The sequence below is a fragment of the Nerophis lumbriciformis genome, linkage group LG12 (genome assembly GCF_033978685.3).
Source record: "Nerophis lumbriciformis linkage group LG12, RoL_Nlum_v2.1, whole genome shotgun sequence".
NCBI lineage: Eukaryota > Metazoa > Chordata > Actinopteri > Syngnathiformes > Syngnathidae > Nerophis > Nerophis lumbriciformis.
This window is the reverse complement of record NC_084559.2, coordinates 40,625,646-40,649,127: the sequence shown is the minus strand read 5'-3', so window position 1 is coordinate 40,649,127 and position 23,482 is coordinate 40,625,646. Positions and strand designations below refer to the sequence as shown.

General features: G+C 39.3%; 1 protein-coding gene across 1 annotated transcript in view; it reads left to right on the top strand.

The window, feature by feature from the left end:
- Positions 1-23,482, top strand: part of itga2.2 (integrin, alpha 2 (CD49B, alpha 2 subunit of VLA-2 receptor), tandem duplicate 2) — a 99,203-nt gene that overhangs the window by 29,249 nt on the left and 46,472 nt on the right. The window contains exons 6-18 of the mRNA XM_061986580.1: positions 124-251; positions 325-473; positions 538-688; positions 4,730-4,895; positions 6,803-6,879; positions 9,671-9,809; positions 9,875-10,020; positions 10,092-10,235; positions 12,469-12,672; positions 15,898-16,028; positions 16,107-16,270; positions 19,102-19,253; positions 20,896-21,006. Of these exons, the coding sequence (XP_061842564.1) occupies positions 124-251; positions 325-473; positions 538-688; positions 4,730-4,895; positions 6,803-6,879; positions 9,671-9,809; positions 9,875-10,020; positions 10,092-10,235; positions 12,469-12,672; positions 15,898-16,028; positions 16,107-16,270; positions 19,102-19,253; positions 20,896-21,006 (1,862 nt within the window). The remainder of the gene's footprint in view (positions 1-123; positions 252-324; positions 474-537; positions 689-4,729; positions 4,896-6,802; positions 6,880-9,670; positions 9,810-9,874; positions 10,021-10,091; positions 10,236-12,468; positions 12,673-15,897; positions 16,029-16,106; positions 16,271-19,101; positions 19,254-20,895; positions 21,007-23,482) is intronic.

Genomic DNA, 23,482 nt, shown 5'->3' with positions numbered 1-23,482 from the left:
TTTTTGAAAAACTCCAGGGAGCCACTAGGGCGGCGCTAAAGAACCACACAGTTGTGGATGATTTTCTAACATCCCGTGTTCGATGCATCACTGCTCCTGACACGACATTTGCTGCCTTTTCAGCGTGCGGCGGGCCGATGGACATTGTGATAGTGTTGGACGGCTCCAACAGCATCTACCCCTGGGCTCCAATGAGGGACTTCCTTCAGAAACTCATACCCACGCTCGAAATCGGGCCCCAAAACACTCAGGTGACTTTAGGTTCGACACTTCATTGGTGCCATTTTGTCTGTGGCGCGTCATCGTTTGGTGCCTTTGTGCCAGGTCAGCGTCATTCAGTACGCCGTGGATTCCAAGTTTGAATTCACGCTGAACCAGTACAAGACCAAAGCCGAGGTGTTGGATGCCGCGTCCAAACTCACTCAAATGCAAGGTGCCTCCACCAACACCTTCCATGCCATTCAATATGCCAGGTGGGTCTGCTTCTACACGTACTGTAGCACACACATGCTACACCTCTGGTGTCTGCTCCTTCAGTCAGTGGGGGTTCAACGCCAAACACGGGGCCCGTCCGGGTGCCGCCAAGGTGATGGTGGTCATCACCGACGGGGAATCACACGACAAAGCCTTCAGGGACACCATCATCGCTGAGTGTGAGAAGCAAGAAATCACCCGCTTTGGTATTGCAGTAAGTGTTGAAATACCTTTTAGTGCACAATTCTAAAGCTGCATTTCCACCGATGGATTATCCAATCCAATCCCCTTTATTTATATCCCACTATTAACAACAAAACTGTCTCCAGAGTGCTGCACATAAACAATAACAGTAATCAAATTACAAGTATTTCAAATGAAACAAGTACACAATTAACAAGCAAATAATAATAAAAGAATAAAAGACATTAATAAAATAGAATAACACAATAAAAACAAATTAATATAATACAAAATCCAAAACCAGTGAAGTTGGCACGTTGTGTAAATCATAAATAAAAACAGACAACAATGATTTGCAAATCCTTTTCAACCTATATTCAATTGAATAGACTGCAAAGACAAGATACAAACTTATGGTATTTTTTGCAAATATTAGCTCATTTGGAATTTGATGCCTGCAACATGATTAAAAAGAGCTGGCACAAGAGGCAAAAAGACTGAGAAAAATGAGGAATGCTCATCAAACACTTATTTGGAACATCCCACAGGTGAACAGGCTAATTGGGAGCAAGTGGGTGCCATGATTGGGTATAAAAGCAGCTTCCATGAAATGCTCAGTCATTCACAAACAAGGATGGGGCGAGGGTCACCACTATGTGAACAAATGCGTGAGCAAATTGTCGAACAGTTTAAGAACAATATATCTCAACGAGCGCAAGGAATTTAGGGATTTCACCATCTACGGTCCGTAATGTCATCAAAAGGTTCAGAAAATCCAGAGAAATCCCTGCACGTAAGCGTTGATATTACAGACCTTCGATCTCTCAGGTGGTACTGCATCAAAAAGTGACATCAGTGTGTAAAGGATATCACCACATGGGCTCAGGAACACTTCAGAAAACCACTGTCAGTAACTACAGTTGGTCGCTACATCTGTAAATGCAAGTTAAAACTCTACTATGCAAAGCCAAAGTCATTTATCAACAACACCCAGAAACGCTTCACTGGGCCCAAGCTCATCTAAGATGGACTGATGTAAAGTGGAAAAGTGTTCTGTGGTCTGACAAGTCCACATTTCAAATATTTTTTGGAAACTATGGACGTTGTGTCCTCCGGAATAAAGATGAAAAGAACCATCCGGATTGTTCTAGGCGCAAAGTTCAAAAGCCAGCATCTGTGATGGTATGGGGGTGTATTAGTGCCCAAGGCATGAGTAACTTACACATCTGTGAAAGCACCATTAATGAAGAAAGGTACATAGTACAAGTTTTGGAGCAACATATGTTGCCATCCAAGCAATGTTATCATGGACGCCCCTGCTTATTTCAGCAAGACAATGCCAAGTCACGTGTTACATCAACGTGGCTTCATAGTAAAAGAGTGCGGGTACTAGACTGGCCTGCCTGTAGTCCAGACCTGTCTCCCATTGAAAATGTGTGGCACAATATGGACCCTAAAATACGACAACAGAGACCCCGGACTGTTGAACAACTTAAGCTGTACATTAAGCAAGAATGGGAAATAATGCCACCTGAAAAGCTTCAAAAATTGGTCTCCTCAGTTCCCAGACGTTTACTGAATGTTGTTAAAAGTAAAGGCCATGTAACACAGTGGTAAAAATGCCCCATGTGCCAACTTTTTCGCAATGTGTTGCTACCATTAAATTCTAAGGTAATGATTATTAGCAAAAAAAAAAATTAAGTTTCTCAGTTTGAACATTATATATCTTGTATTTGCAGTCTATTCAATTGAATATAAGTTGAAAAGGATTTGCAAATCATTGTATTCTGTTTTTATTTACGAATTACACAATGTGCCAACTTCACTGGTTTTGTGTTTTATAGAATAAAACAATAAAGGACCACAAGCCTCACACCGATTTAAAAGCTATAGAATAAAAGTAGGTTTTAAGACAAGACTTCAAACAGTCTGACATGAGAGGGTAGACCATTCCAAAGTTTAGGGCCAACAACAGAGAAGGCCCCTAGTTTTAAGCCTCGTTTTAGGCCCCACAAGTTGGAACTGGCCCTTGTGCACAGCTTTTCGAAGCAGGGTTTGAAGCATGATACTGATAAAACATGTTCCCAGGGAGGCCCCCGCCCCACTATTTGAAAGAACTGCTTTACAACAGTAGAATCACATAGATGCATTTTTACATCATAACAAATAGTGCTGGTAATAATGACTTTATTGATACTGAATCAACAATCAAAGGCTTGTAAAGGAAAACTGAACTTTTGGGGGGAGTTTTTGCCCAGCATCCCCAATCCTTCTGTGAGACCAGAACACATACGTCTTTCCCTTTTCCGTGCATACTGGATAGTAAAAAACTGCTAGCACAAGGTAATGAGGACCTATTTTGCCTATAAAGCTCTCTGAAAAACGTCAACGTTTGAAATCTGTAAATCATTTGTTCATTTTTCAATATGAAACCCATACTAAAAAAAGTAAATATGTCTTTTTTTAAATGTTTGTTTCCAGAGCCAAAACTAAAAGACGGATTACATTTTTTCCCCCAATTTTGTGCACAATTGGAAAGTCAACAAAATGGGAAAAATTCCCCTAAAAGTGCAGTTTTTGCCATCTTAAAGGGGAACTGCACTTTTTTTTGGTAATTTTGCTCATCATCCACATTCCTAATGTGAAACAAGAACAAAAGTGTCCCTTTTATGAGCATCTTTAGATAGTAAAAAAACTGCTAGTACGAGACGGCTTACAATACAGATAATGAGTATTCACCCACTCTGCCTATTTAGTCATCTCAAAAAAACCCTCCAAAAACCTCCAACAATACTTCATTTACATGCCTGGACCAAGTGTTAGCGATCTTGAGGAACTGCTTTTCTGGTGTAGTGACACATCGCCGTGGTCACACAGTTCAGGATTATTTTGAATCTAGCAGCTCAGAGAGAGCACAAGTGCTGAAAGATACATACATCCCAGTAAGCGCGGACATTGTAAGTCAATGTTTTATGTTCTTATTTTTGGAATGTTTAGCAATTGTGCGACAAAGCTCTCACAGAGTCTGCACAGAAAGTGCTCTCTATGTTGTTGTTGACGGAAGTAGCATTTGTTGCTATGCGATCTGTGAAATCAATGCACCCAGAAAATAATAATGCCTAAAATGACCAAAGTACTGTAAATAGTACAAGTAATAATGAATGTGCCTGTTACTACATTACATACTGTACATACCGTATTATCCAGACTATAGAGCGCACCGGCATATTAACCGCACCGGACTATAAGCCGCAGATATACACTTTGTGAAATGAGTTATTTACACAAAAATATTCTATAAATGTTAATTTACATACCTTAATTGTTTCCAAATGGTGCCTGTAACAGACTCAATAAACTGAAACAATAAAAAAAGTAAGTTAAGTAAGTTGTAAACACTCATAAACTTTGTTAGCATGTTAGCTAATGCTAACGACGTTAGCTTGATTACATACAAAAGCACGTGTACATATGCATGAAAACACTCCTACAGACATCACACACTCACCTTAAAACTTACAAACGTTGCTTGGAGTGATAAATGAAGAATCCATACGAGTAGAATGCTATGGAGGGCTAGAAGACAGAACCTCACCTTCCTACTCCTTTCTTTGAAAGCACTAAATGGAAGCTGTGAGCAAACTTCTTCAAAAGATGGCGCAACAGCACAAACAATATAACAACTTCTAGGTGTTTTTGCTTGTTTTGCTTTTTTAAGGATTTTAACTATGGCTGTTAGCGAAGGAAAATCCATTAATGAGCCGCACCGTCTTATACTCGCAGGGCTCAAAGTGTGGGAAAAAAGTAGCGGCTTATAGTTTGGAATTCACGGTAGTTACAGCATGTATAAAAAGCCTCGTCGAAGGTTTTTAGAGCACTCTCTAGACGGAGAAGATCTTATGCCCGTTTGCTGCCTCTTATTAGCAGTTTTTTGCCTTTTAGAACACACAGAAAAGGGAAATCTTGTGTGTTCTTGTCTCGCTCAAGGACCGTGGATGATGGGCAAAAAAAAAAAGTGCAGCTTTCCTATTGTGATGGAGATCTTCCTGCAGTTGACTTTCTTTCCTGCCAGGTCCTGGGTTACTACACTAGAAACAACATTGACACGGAAAACCTTATCAAAGAAATAAAATCCATCGCCAGCCTGCCCACGGAAAATTACTTCTTCAACGTGTCCGAAGAAGCGGCGCTTTCAACCATCGCTGGAACGCTGGGCAACCGCATCTTCAACATAGAAGGTGCATACGCTGTGTGTTGTTGTGTCATTAACACACACACACACACACAAACACACACACACACACACACACACACACACACACACACACACACATACACACACACGCACACACACACACACACACACACACACACACACACGCACACACGCACGCACGCACACACGCACGCACACACATACACAAAGACACATAGTCTTGTAGTTGGTACCTTCTTGAGACCTCCGAAAAATGTCTACCTCTTTAGAACCACCCTTTCTAGATATATAAAGATTTGTATTTACAACATTAATAATATTTTCATACTATGTAAATATAAAAAAGGTAAGCTTTTAGTACATTTTTTTATTTTTTTTATTTCTTGTTTGTAATTTGTTTCTAATCTTCATTATTTACTTCAAGTTATTACAGTATATCTCTATATACATATTTATAACTTTTTTTTTAATGAATTTTGGCCAAAGGGGGCGCATTTCAATATCTTACACACACTTGTTGTTGCATATGTTGGCCAGAGGGGGAGCACTTCAAATTTTTACACACACTTGTCATTTCATATGTTGACCAGAGGGAGAGAAACTTTTATAACCCACACACAGTCAATTTTCGAGCTGAGCCAGAAGGCAAAGCTTTCGGTCTACCGAGCTATCTACATTCCTACTCTCACCTATAATCATGAAGTGTGGGTCATGACAGAAAGAATAAGACCGCGGATACAAGCGGCCGAAATAAGTTTCCTCAGAAGGGTGGCTGGCATCTCCCTTAGAGATAGGGTGAGAAGTTCAGTCACCCGAGAGAGACTCGGAGTAGAGCCGCTGCTCCTTCGCTTGGAAAGGAGCCAGCTTAGGTGGTTCGGGCATCTCGTGCGGATGCCTCACGAGCGTCTCCCTAGGGAGGTCCTCGTTGCACGTCCCACTGGGAGGAGACCCCGCGGCAGGCCAAGGACCAGATGGGGGATTACATCTCCTCTCTGGCCTGGGAACGCTTTGGGTTTCCCCAGGAGGAAGTTGCTAATGTTGCTCTGGAGAGGGAAGTCTGGGGGTCTCTGGTGGAGCTGTTGTCCCCGCGAGCGGTTGAAGATAGATGGATGGATGACACAGTCAATTTGAAAAATCCCTCCTGACGACCCTAATTTTGATAGATTTCACCACCAGGGGTGCAAATGAGACATTCTCTATTAGATGCAATAGTTTTGTCAGGCTTGCCCCTGACAGTTTGGTTGTGTTTTAGTTTTTCCTCTGTGTGTGTAGTATTTCCTGTCAGCACTCTTGTTTTGGTTCTGTTTCCTGTTTGTCTCCCTGAGTGCTGTGTCCCCTCAGCTGTGGCTGATTGGCACCTGGCCACACCTGGTGTCAATCAGCCAGCTGCTATTTAAACCTGCCTTCCCCTCCAGTCAGTGCTGGATTATTGTCATTGTCATTGTCGCTAATACTTGTTGTCACTACTACCTGTCATAATAATTGTTGTTGTAGCTCTGTCTACTTTTGTTCACTCTGCTCATGTCATAGTTCCTTTGTGTCACAGTAAGTGTTTTTGTTTCTTGTCCACAGTTAGCCTTTGTGCTATTTTAGTTCATAGCCAAGTTTGTTCTCCGCCTTGTGCGCGCCTTTTGTTTGTACCCTTTTGTTTGTTTTTTTGCTATAGTGTTAAATTAAATCATGTTTTCTCGCTCAATGCCTGCCGTCATCTCTGCATCTTGGGGTTCGTCACCAACAAACTCTGACAGGTTTTCCGTATTGGGACCATGATTTATGTCCTAACTTGTTCACCAGTCCTCATATGGAAGGTACTTTTCCTTGTTGATGTCTCAAGAAGGATAGAAATACAAGAACACACACACATACACACACACACACACACTATCAGGTCTCGCTTCATTCTGACCCGTTTCCTGTGACCTTCAACAGGCACTGGGAAAGGGGGCAACAACTTCCAGATGGAGATGTCCCAGGTGGGCTTCAGCGCTCACTACTCTGGCAAAAAGGTAAAGATGGCAACTCCATGGCTGGAACTCCATAATGTGTTATCTTCTTGTGAAGATTTGTTGGCAAAGCATGCGTTAAAATATCAATATTCCAACATTAGCGATGTATCGACTGTTCCTGTTTCAGTACCATCACTTCTTAAAGCCATTTCAAGCTTTAACATGTTTTCATATTTAATACAGAGCAACAATTCCCTGTGTTAACAAAAGTGAGTTTTTGTCAGCCCTTGTTTGCCAGTCAACAGCTTCTGGAATATGAGCCTTTTTAATTGGTATGTGGGACAGTTCTAATTGAGCCCCACGAACTCTGCCTCGTGACAAGTGGCCCAGCAATGTGTGATGGAACAAGGAGAGAGACAATCCAAACTCTAGTATCAATTGATTTAAGACATAGACTGTTAAAACTATATTTAAATTACATTTCATTTGTCAATGATTTATTCATTTTAATTTATTTAGATTTTATTCTGGTACATTTGTTATTGAAATAAATATTCTATCCATCAAATTTCTACCGCTTGTCCCTTTTGGGGTCCCGGGGGGTGCTGGAGCCTATCTCAGCTGTATTCGGGCGGAAGGCGGGGTACACCCTGGACAAGTCGCCACCTCATCACAGGGTCAACACAGACAGACAACATTCACACTTACATTCACACACTAGGGCCAATTTAGTGTTGCCAATCAACCTATCCCCAGATGCATGTTTTTGGCGGTGGGAGGAAGCCGGAGTACCCGGAGGGAACCCACGCAGTCATGGAGAGAACATGCAAACTCCATACAGAAAGATCCCGAGCTCGGGATTGAACCCGGGACTACTCAGGACCTTCGTATTGTGAGGCACATGCACTAACCCCTGTGCCACCAAATTCTAATCGTGATTAATTGCATTTTGCCCGTAGTTACCTCGTAAATAATTAACTAATTGCAGATTGATAGATGTTTTTAATATTGCACCTTAGACAGATAATTTTCAAGTTTGTAATACTATCTGGACAATTTATTTGCCTTATGCAAATGTTTGTTTATTAAACATACTTTTTTAAACAGCAAAACACAAAATGGAGTCTTGACACTTAGTGTGCACTTTTTTTTTTTAAACATTCCAGTTCTCACCCGCGTCAAGGGGGTTGTGATCTTAGGGCGCTTAAATTGAGTCTGATGGACTATTTGGTTGTTGAATCTTCTTTTCTTGCACTTATGAGTATGATTTGCAATCATTTTAGTTTGTCCTAGGGGTGTTGCCATTGACAGGAAGTAGTCTTTGCCATTACGTTTAATGCGCCAGTCTTGTCATTTGCTGAGTCCTAAAAAGTGTTAATTCTGTAAGTATTGTCCATGTTGCACACCAGCTATTGATTACAACTTGCATCTTAGTTGTAGTTTTCAATACCAAATGTGTAGGTGTTGAAATCGCCATGTAAAATCGATAATTGCTAACTAGTAGCATGTATATGGCGATTCCAATGTAAGTTGAGCTAGCGCATTTGTGTTATGTTGGAATGTTATTTTGTATCTACTGTAAGTTATATTGACACTATTTATGTACAGTATGTTCACTTTTACATTGTTTTGAAGTAAAATTCTCTTAAAAACCTGCTATCTGTCTGCTAAGCTAGCAAGAAGAGACGTTAGCGGGAGCAGAACAGACTTTCTTGTATCTAGCGGTGGATACCATTCAAATTTGAACTGATACGGTACCTATTCCCAGTACCTGAGAATCAATATTGGTACTCAACAGTACCAATTTTTGTTACATTTTATTAAATATTGTTTTTGTTTTTATAGCAACATTTAAAAAGGAGCTGATCATATCTGCTGTCCAATTGTTATATCTTTACCATTTGCAAGTATGACATTAGGTTGCAAGTGTTGCGCCCGTGTTAACACTGTAAGTGTTGTACCTATTACGCACCAGCTGTTTGATTGCAAAATGCATCTTAGTTGTAGTTTCCATCAACAAATTTGCCATGTAAAATTGCTAATGCTAATCAGTATCATTTCAATAGCAAAGCCAATGTACTGTATATTGGCATTAAGTTAGAGCATTTTTGGAAAAGTGGAGCCTTACTTTACTTGGGTTGGAGCGTTTAATTTTTTTCTGTCAATTTCTTTGTTGGTATTGGAAATTGCATCGTTACCTAGAGGTAGTTTGGCTGAGTCCGCTCTCAGTGCTGCTAGAATGATCGCCAAGTGCCAAGGTGAAAATAGTCGGCAACCGGGCGTGATGTCAGGCGCAACCCAGGTACCGTAACATGACACCGTTGGATTTTACGTGAATCGGTACCCGGTAGGACCGGCGGGACTCGATCGGTGCCAAAAATATACCGTATTCGGTACCCATTCCTACTTGTATTAGAGTTCTTATTTCAGACATTTTAGATGCAGGGTGTTTTTTCTGCTGATATGGGACCAATATCAATTTGGGATCACCACCCCCAAGTGTTATCTTAGATGTATTGTGTTCCATCTTGTCCTACGCCTCAACTCTCCACGCTGACATGAACTGTCACCCCAAGAGAGCTCCTCATGAAAAGTAGTGAGCGTTTCCTTTCTCGCGTGAACTTTGACACCTGTAAAATATACATTTTACAATAATTTTTAGGCTAATTTTATTTGGCAGGAAATAACTCTATTGCAATAATATTATTTGACAACCGTGACTCAACAGCGCCTCTGCTGGTTGCAGCCAAGTAGCGCACCCTTCATTTCAAGACACCAACAATCAACACAATTCTGAGTTGAACATTCGGCTCTTTGATTGTCATGCCACAAATTCTATGGACTGTTGAAGGACGTGATGATGCTGGGAGCGGTGGGGGCCTATGGCTGGACCGGGACAGTTGTCCACCAAACGGGCTCCAGAGTGGACGTTCTTCCTGCCACAGCCTTCGAGGGAACACTTCAAGACAGAAACAGCAGTTCACTCCTGGGTACAAAAGGTTACATTGTTATGGTGCGACATAAATATGGTACAGTACGTACAATTCATATGCAGGTTACTCCGTCAGCACACTGAGTGATGGCGCCGCTGATTATTATGTCGCTGGTGCGCCGCGCTCCAACCACTCTGGACAAGTGATCGTCTACACTTTCAACGCGCAGAATCAGTTCATGATCATCGATTCGGAGCGAGGAAAGCAGGTACTGGGCCTCCCTAATCAAAATGTCCCAGTCCAAGCGCTGTGAGCTTAGTTTGGTCTTGGCGCTTCCAGATTGGATCTTACTTTGGCAGCATCCTGTGTTCCGTGGACGTGGACAAAGACGGGGTGACGGACCTCCTTCTCGTTGGAGCGCCCATGTTGATGAGCGAGCTGAAGAGAGAGCAGGGTCGTGTTTACGTCTTCTCCGTCACCAAGGTAACTGCCCGCTCTTTTTTCATTTTTCTGCCGCCTCGGGGTTGTGATCAAAATACTTTTATATACTTTTATAATTTTTAAAGTAGTTTTACAATCATTAGACCAGAGGTCTTCAATGTTTTGTAGGCCTAAGACCCTCAAACTGGTGGAGTGGGCACTCGCCGACTCATATCTTGTATACAATGCTGTTTTAAACTGCTCCTAAAGGTTGCTTGTTGTTGTCCAATACTAAGATATTCGAATAATACACAGGTTTATTTATTCATTTTCAACATGCGATATTTATTCTTTTTATTATCATCACTATTTATTTATTTTTATTTTGTTATTTTGTATTTATTTTATGTGCGCATTTAAACATTTGGAACAGTTGTATGAGGTATATAGAAGAAATTAAATATGAAAAAAAAGTCTCCACAGACCCCAAGTTGAAGATCGCTGCATTAGACAAATGGTCAGTGGCTCATGGACAAGTTGCTAAGTCCTTCCTGTGCCTCCGAAATAGTGCTTCTCAATTATTTTTTGTCATGCCCCCCTTCGAGACATACATTTTTTCAGCCCCCTTCACTCCGGGAATAAGGTAAAGATGGCAACCTCATGGCTGGAACTCCATAATGTGTTCTCTTATTGTGAAGATTTGTTGGCAAAGCATGCTTTGAAATATCGACATACCAACATTAGTGATTATAATATTTTCATTATTATCACAATTTATTTATTTGTATTTAATTTTATTTTTTATTGTTTTATGTCATTTTGTGTGCATTTAAAGGCATGTAATTTTGTGGAAAAATTGACTGCGACAATATAGAAGAAAATATATATTTTTAAAGTTGCTGGCCCCAGTGTCATGATCGTTACCCGGATCATGGCATGATTTATGTTGGTTATGTTTCTGGTTTTAGTCTGTTTCCTGGTTGCACCCTCTTTCCCTGTTTATTCTTGGTTTCCATGGGCACTGATTCTCCTCACCTGTCTTAGTTTTGCAATTAGTGTTTCCACCAGGTGTTTTGGCTAATCACTCCCCTTTATAGTTTCCTGTCACCCAGCAGTAAGTGCTGGGTCAATGTTTGCAATAGGCAACATTTACGTCCTTCTGTTTTTGCTCCACGCTCTTTATATTATTCTGCCGAACAGAATCCCGGTTTTTTCACCCTTGGTGACATTTTGGTTTTTATTTAGCTCCACGCTTGCTAGCGTCCTCAGTTTTGTATTTTTGTCCTGCCTTTTATTTATTAAATATACTTAAAATCTTACCTGCACTCCGCTCCTGCTTGTCTCCTGCCTTGGAAGGAACACGACAACCACAACCATGCGTCGAAGACGTAACACCCAGCACTTATGTATTAATTTTTTAACATTTTAACCATGCAATATTCATTTATTTTCATTATCATCACTATTTATTATTTTTTAATTGTTTTCATTTTGTGTGCATGTAAAGGTATTTTTTTTGTTTAAAAAATTGACTGGAGAAATATAGAAGACATTTTTTTTTTTTAAAAGAACTTATTTATAAATGTTTTAAAACATTTTAACCATGCAATATTTATTTATCTTCATTATTATTACTATTTATTTATTACATTTTTTAATTTTTTTTAAATTTTGTGTGCATTTAAAGACATTTAATTTTGTAGAAAAATTGACTGGGGAAATTATGAAGAAAATATTTTTTTAAACGCTCTTATTTATAAATATTTTTTTTTAACATTTTAACCATGCAATATTTAATAATTTTCGTTATCACTATTTATTATTTATTATTGTTATATTTCTTTTTTATTTTAATATTTCTTTCTTTTTTATTTTTATATTTCATTGTGTGTGCATTTAAAGGCATGTCATTTTGTGGAAAAATTGACACCCTAAAGTCACAGTGAGTATTTTGTTGAGCTGCGTGAAAAAGTTCAAATCAGCCCGATTTATGCGGTCAAACGGGCTTTCTCACCAGCGCTACCATGTGGTGTATTTGTCGGAAAAGTATTAGCAACACAGTAGGTTTGATAGGTTTTGATAACATTTTTGCAGCTTTCTGCTACGATGATGCCCTAATTTGGATTTTTTTTGTTAACTCTGATCTTTTTATGTGTAAAAAAGGGATTTGTAATTAGCGGGGGTACAAAATATACATTCATATGTTTCCTGTTCTGCGTTTAAACTACTCCAAAAGTTACTCCTACTCCTTAGAATGACATGTAATCTTCCTTTGCTTCTGCGTCACGATCTCAAGGGTATCCTGAATGAGCAAGGGTTCCTTAAAGGCCCGCCTCCCACTGAGAACGCACGCTTCGGGATGGCCATGTCTGCCGTTCCCGACCTGGACATGGACGGTTACAATGACGTTGTTGTCGGAGCGCCCCTCGAGGACAAAGGAAGAGGTGTCATCTACGTCTACAATGGCAGGAAGAAGACATTAGACAAGCAATTTTCTCAGGTACTTGTTGACCTCGGGGCCCAACTTGTCCACTACAGAGGGCCCACTCATATATTAACACTGAATTAGTAATTTTATTCTAATTTTGATCATATTTAATAATTATATCTGACCTACTTACAGTTTAACAAAAGGAATCTTGTCAAATGATATGAAAGCATGAGTTAATCAAAAAGATTGTTATCAAGACTTAGGTCAGGCTGATTACAAAAATAAATAGTCATCAAATATTCTGCAAAAGAAGGGACTCATAAAAACTGATGAAAAATGTATATAAAATGACATAGTGATAAGATAGATACATTCTTACTAAATGAATAATAAAATAAAAATATATATGATTTGTAAAAACTTAAGTGCAACAAAAAATACAGCGTTTCCACTTAAGTTAGAATTTTTGTGCTTAAGAAACGTTTCTGTGACTTAAGCTCCAGACTTCTGTTTATCATTACTGCTACAAGTGGTAGAAAAGTGTATTACAACTGAGTACGGACCACAGCTGAGAAACAAATATTTTCGGGCAGCCCTCTAGGGGGCGCACACAAACAAAAATGGTTGCTTTAAATTGCTTTAGAAGACAACTGACACTGTAGAGAAGAGCCAGCGTTGAGTAACCCAGAGTACATCTAGTATTGCTCTAATGCCTTTTTTTGTTTGTGACAATAGACGTGACAGATGAACAATGCTGATTATGAATGACAGAGATGTTACCTGAAACCAGATTGTGATGCTGTCTGTCCAAAAGATTACACTATATACATTATTTAAAATTTCCAGCAATACCTATAAAACGCCACTGGGTGGCAGGACTTCCTGTTCCCTCTCCATTATGTGTCTCTTAGGTCATAATGTGAGTCGTCTGGTTTGTCGCTGTTGTTTGGTCCCAGGCCTGGATGCGGTAAACACATTTTTTACCAATTAAGAATATTATAGAAATATTAAATATTTTCAGTTCGAGCATAAACAACCTTCTAAATGTGTTACTCTGAACATGAAAAAACACCCATATAGTCACTTTTACACTCCCAATATAGTAGCCTTGAGTGTGTTTTACTATAGATGACAGTACTCACTGGTAGCCTGGAGGATTCAGCAGGCGTCATTGCTATGGCAGTCACCCGGCCACTACAACGCGGCCACTACGTGGAAATACTTCATCACATCCTGGGTAATTCCTTTTAAAGTTAGAATTGGGCTTGCGTGTGCTGAAACCACAGGTGCAAGTTGTTCTGCCAAAAGTTGGTCAACTTGAAAGTCGCAGCTACGACAATTCGCTTTGTTGTTAGCGTTTCGTGTTAGCATTGCGTGTCCCACGTTGTCATGCCACATCACTCACTTCAAAGGTTCACCTTGTGTCAGTCTCGCGTCTCATCTTTTGACATCGCTCTTGTCAAACTCCCACCAATGTGGAGATGTGTTATTGACGAGGCAGGAGTTGAAGATAAAGTGCATCAGCAAGTTGCTTGGCTAAAAGTTGGTCAACTTGATTGTTGCGGTCAACAAAGCGCCAAGATTAGCCGCCTTGTTGTTGTTAGCATTGTTCACCCTTATCTTTAAATGAAGGGCCTGCTTGGTGAATAAATATATTTATCGATTGCCGTAACATAAAAATACAAAATAAGACTATTTCACTGTAATATATATAATACATAAATAAAACTTAATTCAATAATTAATTTAGGCCCAAATATGCTTTGGTGTTTTAGATATTTAAAAAAATATCTGCATTGTATTGAAGCTCCAATATTTGAAGCACTATATGGCAAGGACAATAGCACAATAGTTTTTTTCCTCTTTTTTTTTTTACCCAAGGGCTAACTTCCTCTTACACTTGTGTGATAGCCAACAACGTTAAAATTTTGCTTAAAAGGTTTTCTGTAGTGTAGATGGTTAATTGGTTCTTGAACAGGTTTCGTAAAACAAAAAGTTCTTGGAGTGAAGCAAATTTCCCTGCCTTAACAAAAGTCCACATTTTAGTGAAGATTTTAAGACAATATAAAGAACTATACAGTACTGTTTATCTAACAAACATAACAAGGATATGATGGATCTCTTTATTAACAAGCTGAACTGTTCTGCAGGCACTGTACTGTCAACATGTGCACACATCACACAGAAGTCCTTGTGGTGCCCTCACAAGTGATCAGAAATCACAAAAATCCTTACCTTTAACAACCATATTGCTACAATAATAAACATTTTGAAAAGTAGAATCCACTTACAGCACATTATAATCAGCAAAGATCGTCTCGTGAGCTGCTCCTCACGAGAGGAGAGAAAGAAGCAGACAGAGGGTGAGAAAGAGGGGCCGTTTGTGTTTGTGTTTGTGTTTGTGTGTGTGTGCGCTTGGAAGATGCCTCGCTGAACAAGAGGTAGTCTTCTCCACTGCTGTGAAATAAATTAGCTTTGGCATCTTTTTCCAGAAAAGTCCAGTCTCATCACAATAAAAAACTTGCTGTGTACAAAGCCGGTGTTCTGAGAAAATGTGCTAACCGTAAAAATTTGCTATCTGATGCTCTTGAGCATGCGCACGCAAGGCTAAAGGTTTCCTCGAAAAAAAATAACCAAAGCAATAAAGGTATTAAAAACATTGATATATTGTGGTTATATTTAGCAATATTTTACATAGAAGGAAACAAACCAAAACAAAAAGGGTATAAACCTTCATTAAGCTAAAACTTTTTCCCATAATGTTTCGAGGGCCAAATTGAAGAGGCTGGTGGGCCGCACTTGGCCCGTGGGCTGTATTTTGGACACCCCTGGTCTATACTGTATGGTGACAGAATGAATGTTAATAAGTATTTTGTCAAGCTCGTACATAAACAATAATACAACATACAAATGCACTTTATCCAAGGACCTATTTTGGACATTTTCTGAAAATTTCATCCAACTGGTTGCGTTTTTTTACGAATCAGCACATTATTTCAGAACAGCTCCCTCAATCTCTTCAATGCGAGCAAGCACAACATGGCAGCCAGCAAAATGAATGAGTGAAACGTTACTACACAGAGAAATTGTTCACACACAGAGGCATATTTGGCGTGATCTAAAAGTTCGTTTATCAAAAAATTTGTGAATGGAGGGGTTCATGAATCGAGGTTCCAGTGTACTTAAAATAAAAAAAAGTTTTGAGCCTGAAATTAATTATAGAAAAAAAACCCAATAATTACCAATCTTAAATGTCTACTATTGTTAATTACTGGTTGTTTCGTCTTTTCCCAGAGAATATACGGCTCCAAAATGGATCCTCAAGTGAAACTTTTTGGGCGATCCCTGGATAGCTTTAAAGACCTGAATGACGACACACTCCCTGACATTTCAGTGGGTGCATACGGTAAAGTGGTACAACTCTGGTGAGTTCATTGCTTGCATGGATCGATTCAAGAATTCCCCACTTTGTATCGAGCACACGGTTTTAAAATGTCATCCAGGTCCCGAGGTGTGGCTTCAGTCTCAGCGGATGCTTCTTTTCTACCGGATAAAATCAACATCCTCAGCAAACCTTGCGATGTCGGTGGACGCAAGATGTCATGTTTCAACGCCAACCTCTGTTTCGGCGCAACGTTCCGGCCCAGGAAACCTGTTGGACCCATTGGTATCAGCTTTGATCTAAAATCACTTTCATCCTCTGCGGTGTCCCGTAGGGATGGGTACTTAATTCAATTATTTTACATGCACCGATTCACATGAATCAAACAGTATCATATTTCAATACCTTTTGTTGCACGTGACAACAAGCAGATACACACTCAGAGTAGACTCAACCGTACTGCCTTGAGGTAATGTTACAATTTTCCATACCAACAAGCAAAAAGAAGGCGCTCAGAAGTCGGGATGAGTACTGAATCTGGTACTTTTACGGCACTAACTCAGTCCTTCCGGTTCATTGATCCACGTAAAATCCAACGGTGCCACGTTATGGTACTCCGGCTGCGCCTGACGTCACACCCTGTTGCCGACTCAGCCGGCACTTCGGCACTTGGCAATCACTCCAGCAGCACTGAGAGCTGACTCAGCCAGACTACCTCTAGGTAATGTTGCAATTTTTAATTGACTCAAAACACCCTCCAACGTAATTTAAGTAAGGATCCACTTTTCCAAAAATGCTCCGGCTTGATGCTAATATACAGTAGCTTTGCTATCGACATGCTACTGATGTAGCATTAGCAATTTCAACACCTCCAAATTTGTTAATGAAAACAACAACTAAGATGCACGTTACAATCAAGCAGCTGGTGTGTGAGTTTACTTACAGTATTACCACTTTTTAGGGTGCAATAAAAGATTAGACATCAAAGACTGTACTGTAGGGCTGCGAATATTTGGGTGTCCCACGATTCGATTCAATATCGATTCTTGGGGTCACGATTCGATTCTAAATCGATTTTTTCGATTCAACGCAATTCTCGATTCAAAAACGATATTTTCCCGATTCAAAACGATTCTCTATTCATTCAATACATAGGATTTCAGCAGGATCTACCCCAGTCTGCTGACATGCAAGCAGAGTAGTAGATTTTTGTAAAAAGCTTTTATAATTGTAAAGGACAATGTTTCATCAACTGATTGCAATAATGTAAATTTGTTTTAACTATTAAATGAACCAAAAATATGACTTATTTTATCTTTGTGAAAATATTGCACACAGTGTGTTGTCAAGCTTATGAGATGCGATGCAAGTGTAAGCCACTGTGACACTATTGTTAATTTATTTTTATTTTTATAAATGTCTAATGATAATGTCAATGAGGGATTTTTAATCACTTCTATGTTGAAATTGTAACTAATATTGATACTGTTCGATAACATTCATTTTTGTTTCACTACTTTTGGTTTGTTCTGTGTCGTGTTTGTGTCTCCTCTCAAGTGCTCTGTTTATTGCTGTTCTGAGTGTTGCTGGGTCGGGTTTGGTTTTGGAATTGGACTGCATTGTTATGGTATTGCTGTGTATTGTTTTGTTGGATTGATTAATAAAAAATAAATAAATAAAATAAAATAAAAAATCGATTTCCAAAGACATGCACCTGGGGATAGGTTGATTAGCAACACTAAATTGGCCCTAGTGTGTGAATGTGAGTGTGAATGTTGTCTGTCTATCTGTGTTGGCCCTGCGATGAGATGGCGACTTGTCCAGGGTGTACCCCGCCTTCCGCCCGATTGTAGCTGAGATAGGCTCCAGTGCCCCCCGCGACCCCGAAGGGAATAAGCGGTAGGAAATTGATGGATGGATGGATTTCCAAAGACATGCACCTGGGGATAGGTTGATTGGCAACACTAAATTGGCCCTAGTGTGTGAATGTGAGTGTGAATGTTGTCTATCTGTGTTGGCCCTGCGATGAGGTGGCGACTTGTCCAGGGTGTACCCCGCCTTCCGCCCGATTGTAGCTGAGATAGGCTCCAGCGCCCCCCGCGACCCCAAAGGGAATAAGCGATAGAAAATAGATGGATGGATGGATTTAAAAAAAATGAGAATCGATTCTGAATCGCACAACGTGAGAATCGCGATTCGAATTCGAATCGATTTTTTCCCACACCCCTAATTGATACTGTTGTTGATAATATTCATTTTTGTTTCACTACTTTTGGATTGTTCTGTGTCGTGTTTGTGTCTCTTCTCAATTGCTCTGTTTATTGCTATTCTGAGTGTTGCTGGGTCGGGTTTGGTTTTGGAATTGGACTGCATTATTATGGTATTGCTGTGTATTGTTTTATTGGATTGATTAATTAAAAAAAATAAAAAAATAAAATAAAAAAAATAAAAAAAAATAAAAATCAATTTAAAAAAAAAGAGAATCGATTCTGAATCGCACAACGTGAGAATCGCGATTCGAATTTGAATCGATTTTTTCCCCACACTCCTACTGTACTGACTCACCAACACACCATAAACTATACACTACTGCCATGTAACGTCTTGGACTTGCAGCTGTAATCGAGACTCAGAAATGTTACAATAAAACAAGACAAAACAACTGTATAGCAGTCATAATCAGATCATTTTTAAATGTTGCAATGAAAAAAAAATGTTTCAATATCAAAAACAATATTTATTAACACACAAAAGTACTACAAATTGTTACGATTGGGTACTGGTATCTATTCCCAGGTACCTGTAATCGGTACCCTATCGTTTTAAATATAAAAAGTAACCATCCCTACTCACGAGTACAGTAAAGCTGCATTTTCCAAAATGCGCTAGCTCGATGCTAATTTGATTTGCCATTGCCACTGAGATGTTATTATTAGAATTAACTGCTTGTATCGCAGTTCTCATATCGATTGTTTCGATGCAGGCTGATTTAATCCGACACCTTTATTTCTGGATGTTGCACCGATATCAATATGGAATGGGGACACCCCTAATCAAACGTGTAGGTAATGTTATTATCTCCGATTGATTGTGTTCTGTTTTCTCTTTCTTGCAAGACATCGCCTACGACTTGACTCTAGACGCTGATCTGCAGGCTTCACGCGTTACCTCAAGAGGGCTCTTCATGGAAAACAACGAGCGTTTGGTTTCGGGGAAGGCGAAGATCTCATCTACACCGCTGTGTCAAGACTATCAAGTCTATGTGCAGGTGATGGCTGCAAGTCAAAATTCTTCAGTTAAACCTTTCCAGTTTGATGGTTTGCCAGTGCAACTGTTTGGTGAGGGCAAAGAGGAGATAGAACTTTATGTGACATGTTTGTCCTGGCTGCTCAGTACAACATGGCTGTGTTGGCAAAAATAATGAAAACAGTGTAGAGTAAAACAAGAGGACCGCAAAGTCTGATTCTTATGGTTCATCAGGTAAAGGTTAAGACATTTTATTGTTACTTTTTAATGGGACTGTTTGCAGCAGATAGCTGACTGCCTACAAGCGTTCGGACCCGCCCTCTTCCTGGTGTGACCATGTACCGTACGCTACACCTCACTATGGTGCAATGAGCTAAAAGATAACCTTATGTTCAGGGATGTACTGTTCAGATTTGAACCAAAATGGTACTAATTCCTGGTACCTGTGAACGGTACCAATTTTCAGATAATAAAATCTATTTTTTTATTGCAACATTTAAAAATGAGCTGATTATGATAATTGCTTTTATATATTTTTAATATATATATACCATTTCTGAGTCTCAATTACAGTTGCAAGGCCGAGCTGTTAGATAACAAGAGTGTATAGTTTATGGTAGGATAGTCAGTTGAGTTTTGCTGTGTAGTCTTTTGTTGCGCCCTAAAAAGTGTTAATATTGTAAGAATTGTACTTAACACACCAACTATTTGATTGTAACATGCATCTTACTTTTAGTTTTCATTAACAAATTTGGAGGCGTTGAAATCACCATGTAAAATTGCTAATGCTAATCAGTAGCATGTCAATAGCAAAGCCAATGTATATTAGCATCAAGATTGCAAATTTTTTTGTAAAAGGAGAGCCTTACTTGTTTGTTTGTTTTTTTAAACTATTACTTTGCTAGCATTACCTAGAGGTAGTTTGGCTGTGTTCGCTCTCAGTGCTGTTGGAGTGAAAGCCAACTGAGTCGGTGTAAGATGGCACCGTTGGATTTTACATAATTGGGTGGAATTCGGTCTGTGGTAAAAAAAAAAAGTACCGGATTCAGTACCCATCCCTACCACCAATAACCTTTTTTTTTTTTTTTTTTTTTACACCTTTTTCAGTTAATTTTTATAGCGTACTTTTGAAACCAGTTCATGAAAAACAACAAATGTAATATTGATAGTCTCTGAATGGGGCTCAAATGGCTTTGAAGAGCAGCACTATCACTGTGTGCCACAGAGAACCGTGTCATTGACAAGGGAAATATGCAATTGTATTCTTCCCAGTGACGGAATCGGAAGGGGCTAGGAATATGTTTGCTGTAAGATTTGAGTATTTTACTTCTTCACACCAAACAAGGCCCCGCACAGGTGGCAGGGGCCATACGCACAGTTGGCAGGGGCCATATGGTCGGCGTATTGGGAGTAGCCCGCTGCAAACTTCACCTTTAACTTCTTTTTACACTTGAATGACAGTTATGATGGATAAACAAAGTTGCCTACAGCATTACTTTCACAGTTATGCAAGGTTTTACGATGACTTCAAAGCCTCCTCTGAAACTGGTTAATTCTATATTAACCATTTTCTATCAGAAATGATTGTGTTCTTTCACTGTGTTCATCTATAAGAGTGTTGGTTTGAAACGACAAAAACAATGTGTTGGTTTACTTTCCATCAGGACACACCAGATTTAGTCAATTCCATCAGTATGAAGGTGGAGATCCAGCAGCAGAATCCAGACGTCAACCCTGTTCTCGACATCCACTCTTCCACCGCCTGGGAGTTCTTTGTAAGTTCTATTTTTTTTTTGCTTTGCTTGAGTTAATAATTATTTGTCTGCTCCTTGTGCAAAATGACACAGTCTGATGATTGTGGTCTTCAAGAGCCTGAATGAGTCACGCATGAAGTTTTAACCACGTGACTACATTTGTTTACTACTTCCACAGCAGATATGATGACCCTGAGCTGTGGTAGGCCTTAAAGTAACAAAAAACAAGTTGCCTCTACATTGAAGCTATTATCATATATATTTTATATATACAAAAATGTGTGTGTGTGTGTGTGTGTGTGTGTGTGTATATACCATTACCATCAAAGAAAGAATATGGACTACATATATATATATATATATATATATATATATATATATATATATATATATACATATATATATATCAGTGACGTGCAGTCACTAGAGGCAGGTGAGGCCCCGCCTCACCTGCCATCATGGAAAGAAAAAAAATGTAAAAAGAAAAAAATATATATTAAATTGTTAAATGTATCCAGTGATTATACTATAAAGTTATTTTCCATTTAACTTCACCAGTTTTAGATTATTTTTATTCAAAATCGCTGAATTTTCACATTTGCCATTCAAATACTGAGAAGAGACGGTGCGGTGAACAGCAGCCAGTCGATGAACGTCACTGAGTGCCTCAACATGGACGGACTCGGCTAACTGCTGGTCTGCTGTGCAGTGAGACCGTATTGCTATATGAACTATATTATACATTTCCATAGTTTAGTTAGCTGAGGTATATAATGTACAGTGTATTTTGTCAACAACTGTATGTGTGTAACGTATTTCTTGTGCTGAGCGATCATAAAACGGCTGCAAAAGACGCACTGGCTGAGGCTCGCCTCCTGCACCCCCGCTGTAGAATGCACGGCAACCCCTGACGGGAGTGTTATATCAACTAAAGCCCACACTTAAACTTTCCACGTGCAAGATTGAATCTATTTAAAAAAGTTATTTCATAAGAAGCCAAAAAGTGCAAAAACAATAATGTTTGTGTTGGAGGAGTTATGAATGACTGCAGGGCCACAACATTAGGTACGCCTGCAGACTGCAGGTGTACCTAATTCACAACTCCTCCAACACGAACATTATTGTTTTTGCACTTTTTGGTTTCTTATTAAATAACTTTTGTAACCTATTTTTATGGGCTTTCCTCTTTGTGATGTTAAGTTCCTGTTATGCGCTGTTATACAGTATATGCCTTGAGCTCTTATTTTGAAGGCGCTAAGAGCGGAATTTTGACACGTTGGAGTGGAGCGGAAGTTTTTGAAAGAAGGTAAATAAAGTGGTCCTCGTGTAAACTGGAGCCTCCGTGTTTGTTATTTTGTAGTTTCATACAGTATAGGCGACATTTATAAACCCTCGGTTACACTTTTTTAAATAGATTCAATCTTGCACGTGGAAAGTTGAAGTGAGGGCTTTAGTTGATATAACACTCCCATCAGGGGGTTCATTAATCCAGCACAACAGCGGCGCATTTATAAGTAAAGGTAAGACCATAATAACCTTTTTTTATTAAATGTGCTTTTTTGTGTGCTACAGTTTGTATGTGTAAAGTTAAAGTTAAGTTAAAGTACCAACGATTGTCACACACACACTGGGTGTGGTGAAATTTGTCCTCTGCATTTGACCCATCCCCTTGTTCACCCCCTGGGAGGTGAGGGGAGCAGTGGGCAGCAGCGGCGCCGCGCCCGGGAATCATTTTTGGTGATTTAACCCCCAATTCCAACCCTTGATGCTAAGTGCCAAGCAGGGAAGAATGCTGGTATGAGCTTTTAAACATAACCCGTTAACTACTGCCATTCAAATGGTGAATAAGATACTCTTTAGGGTTCATATGTTTGTAAATCTGACTGTGATGAAGTCAGTGCCTCACCAGCCATCAACCTCACCGCACGTCACTGATATATGTGTATATATATATATATATATATATATATATACATATATACAACAAAGACTGTACTGTAGGGCTGTGAATCTTTGGGTGTCCCACGATTTGATTCAATATCGATGTTTGGGGTCACGATTCAATTCAAAATCGATTTTTTTTTTTCAATTCAACACGATTCTCGATTCAAAAACGATTTTTTCCCGATTCAAAACGATTCTCTATTCATTCAATACATAGGATTTCAGCAGGATCTACCCCAGTCTGCTGACATGCAAGCAGAGTAGTAGATTTTTGTAAATAGCTTTTATAATTGTAAAGGACAATGTTTTATCAACTGATTGTAATAATGTAAATTTGTTTTAACTATTAAATGAACCAAAAATATGACTTATTTTATCTTTGTGAAAATATTGGACACAGTGTGTTGTCAAGCTTATGAGATGCGATGCAAGTGTAAGCCACTGTGACACTATTGTTCTTTTTTAATTTTTTTTATAAATGTCTAATGATAATGTCAATGAGGGATTTTTAATCACTGTTATGTTGAAATTGTAACTAATACTGATACTGTTG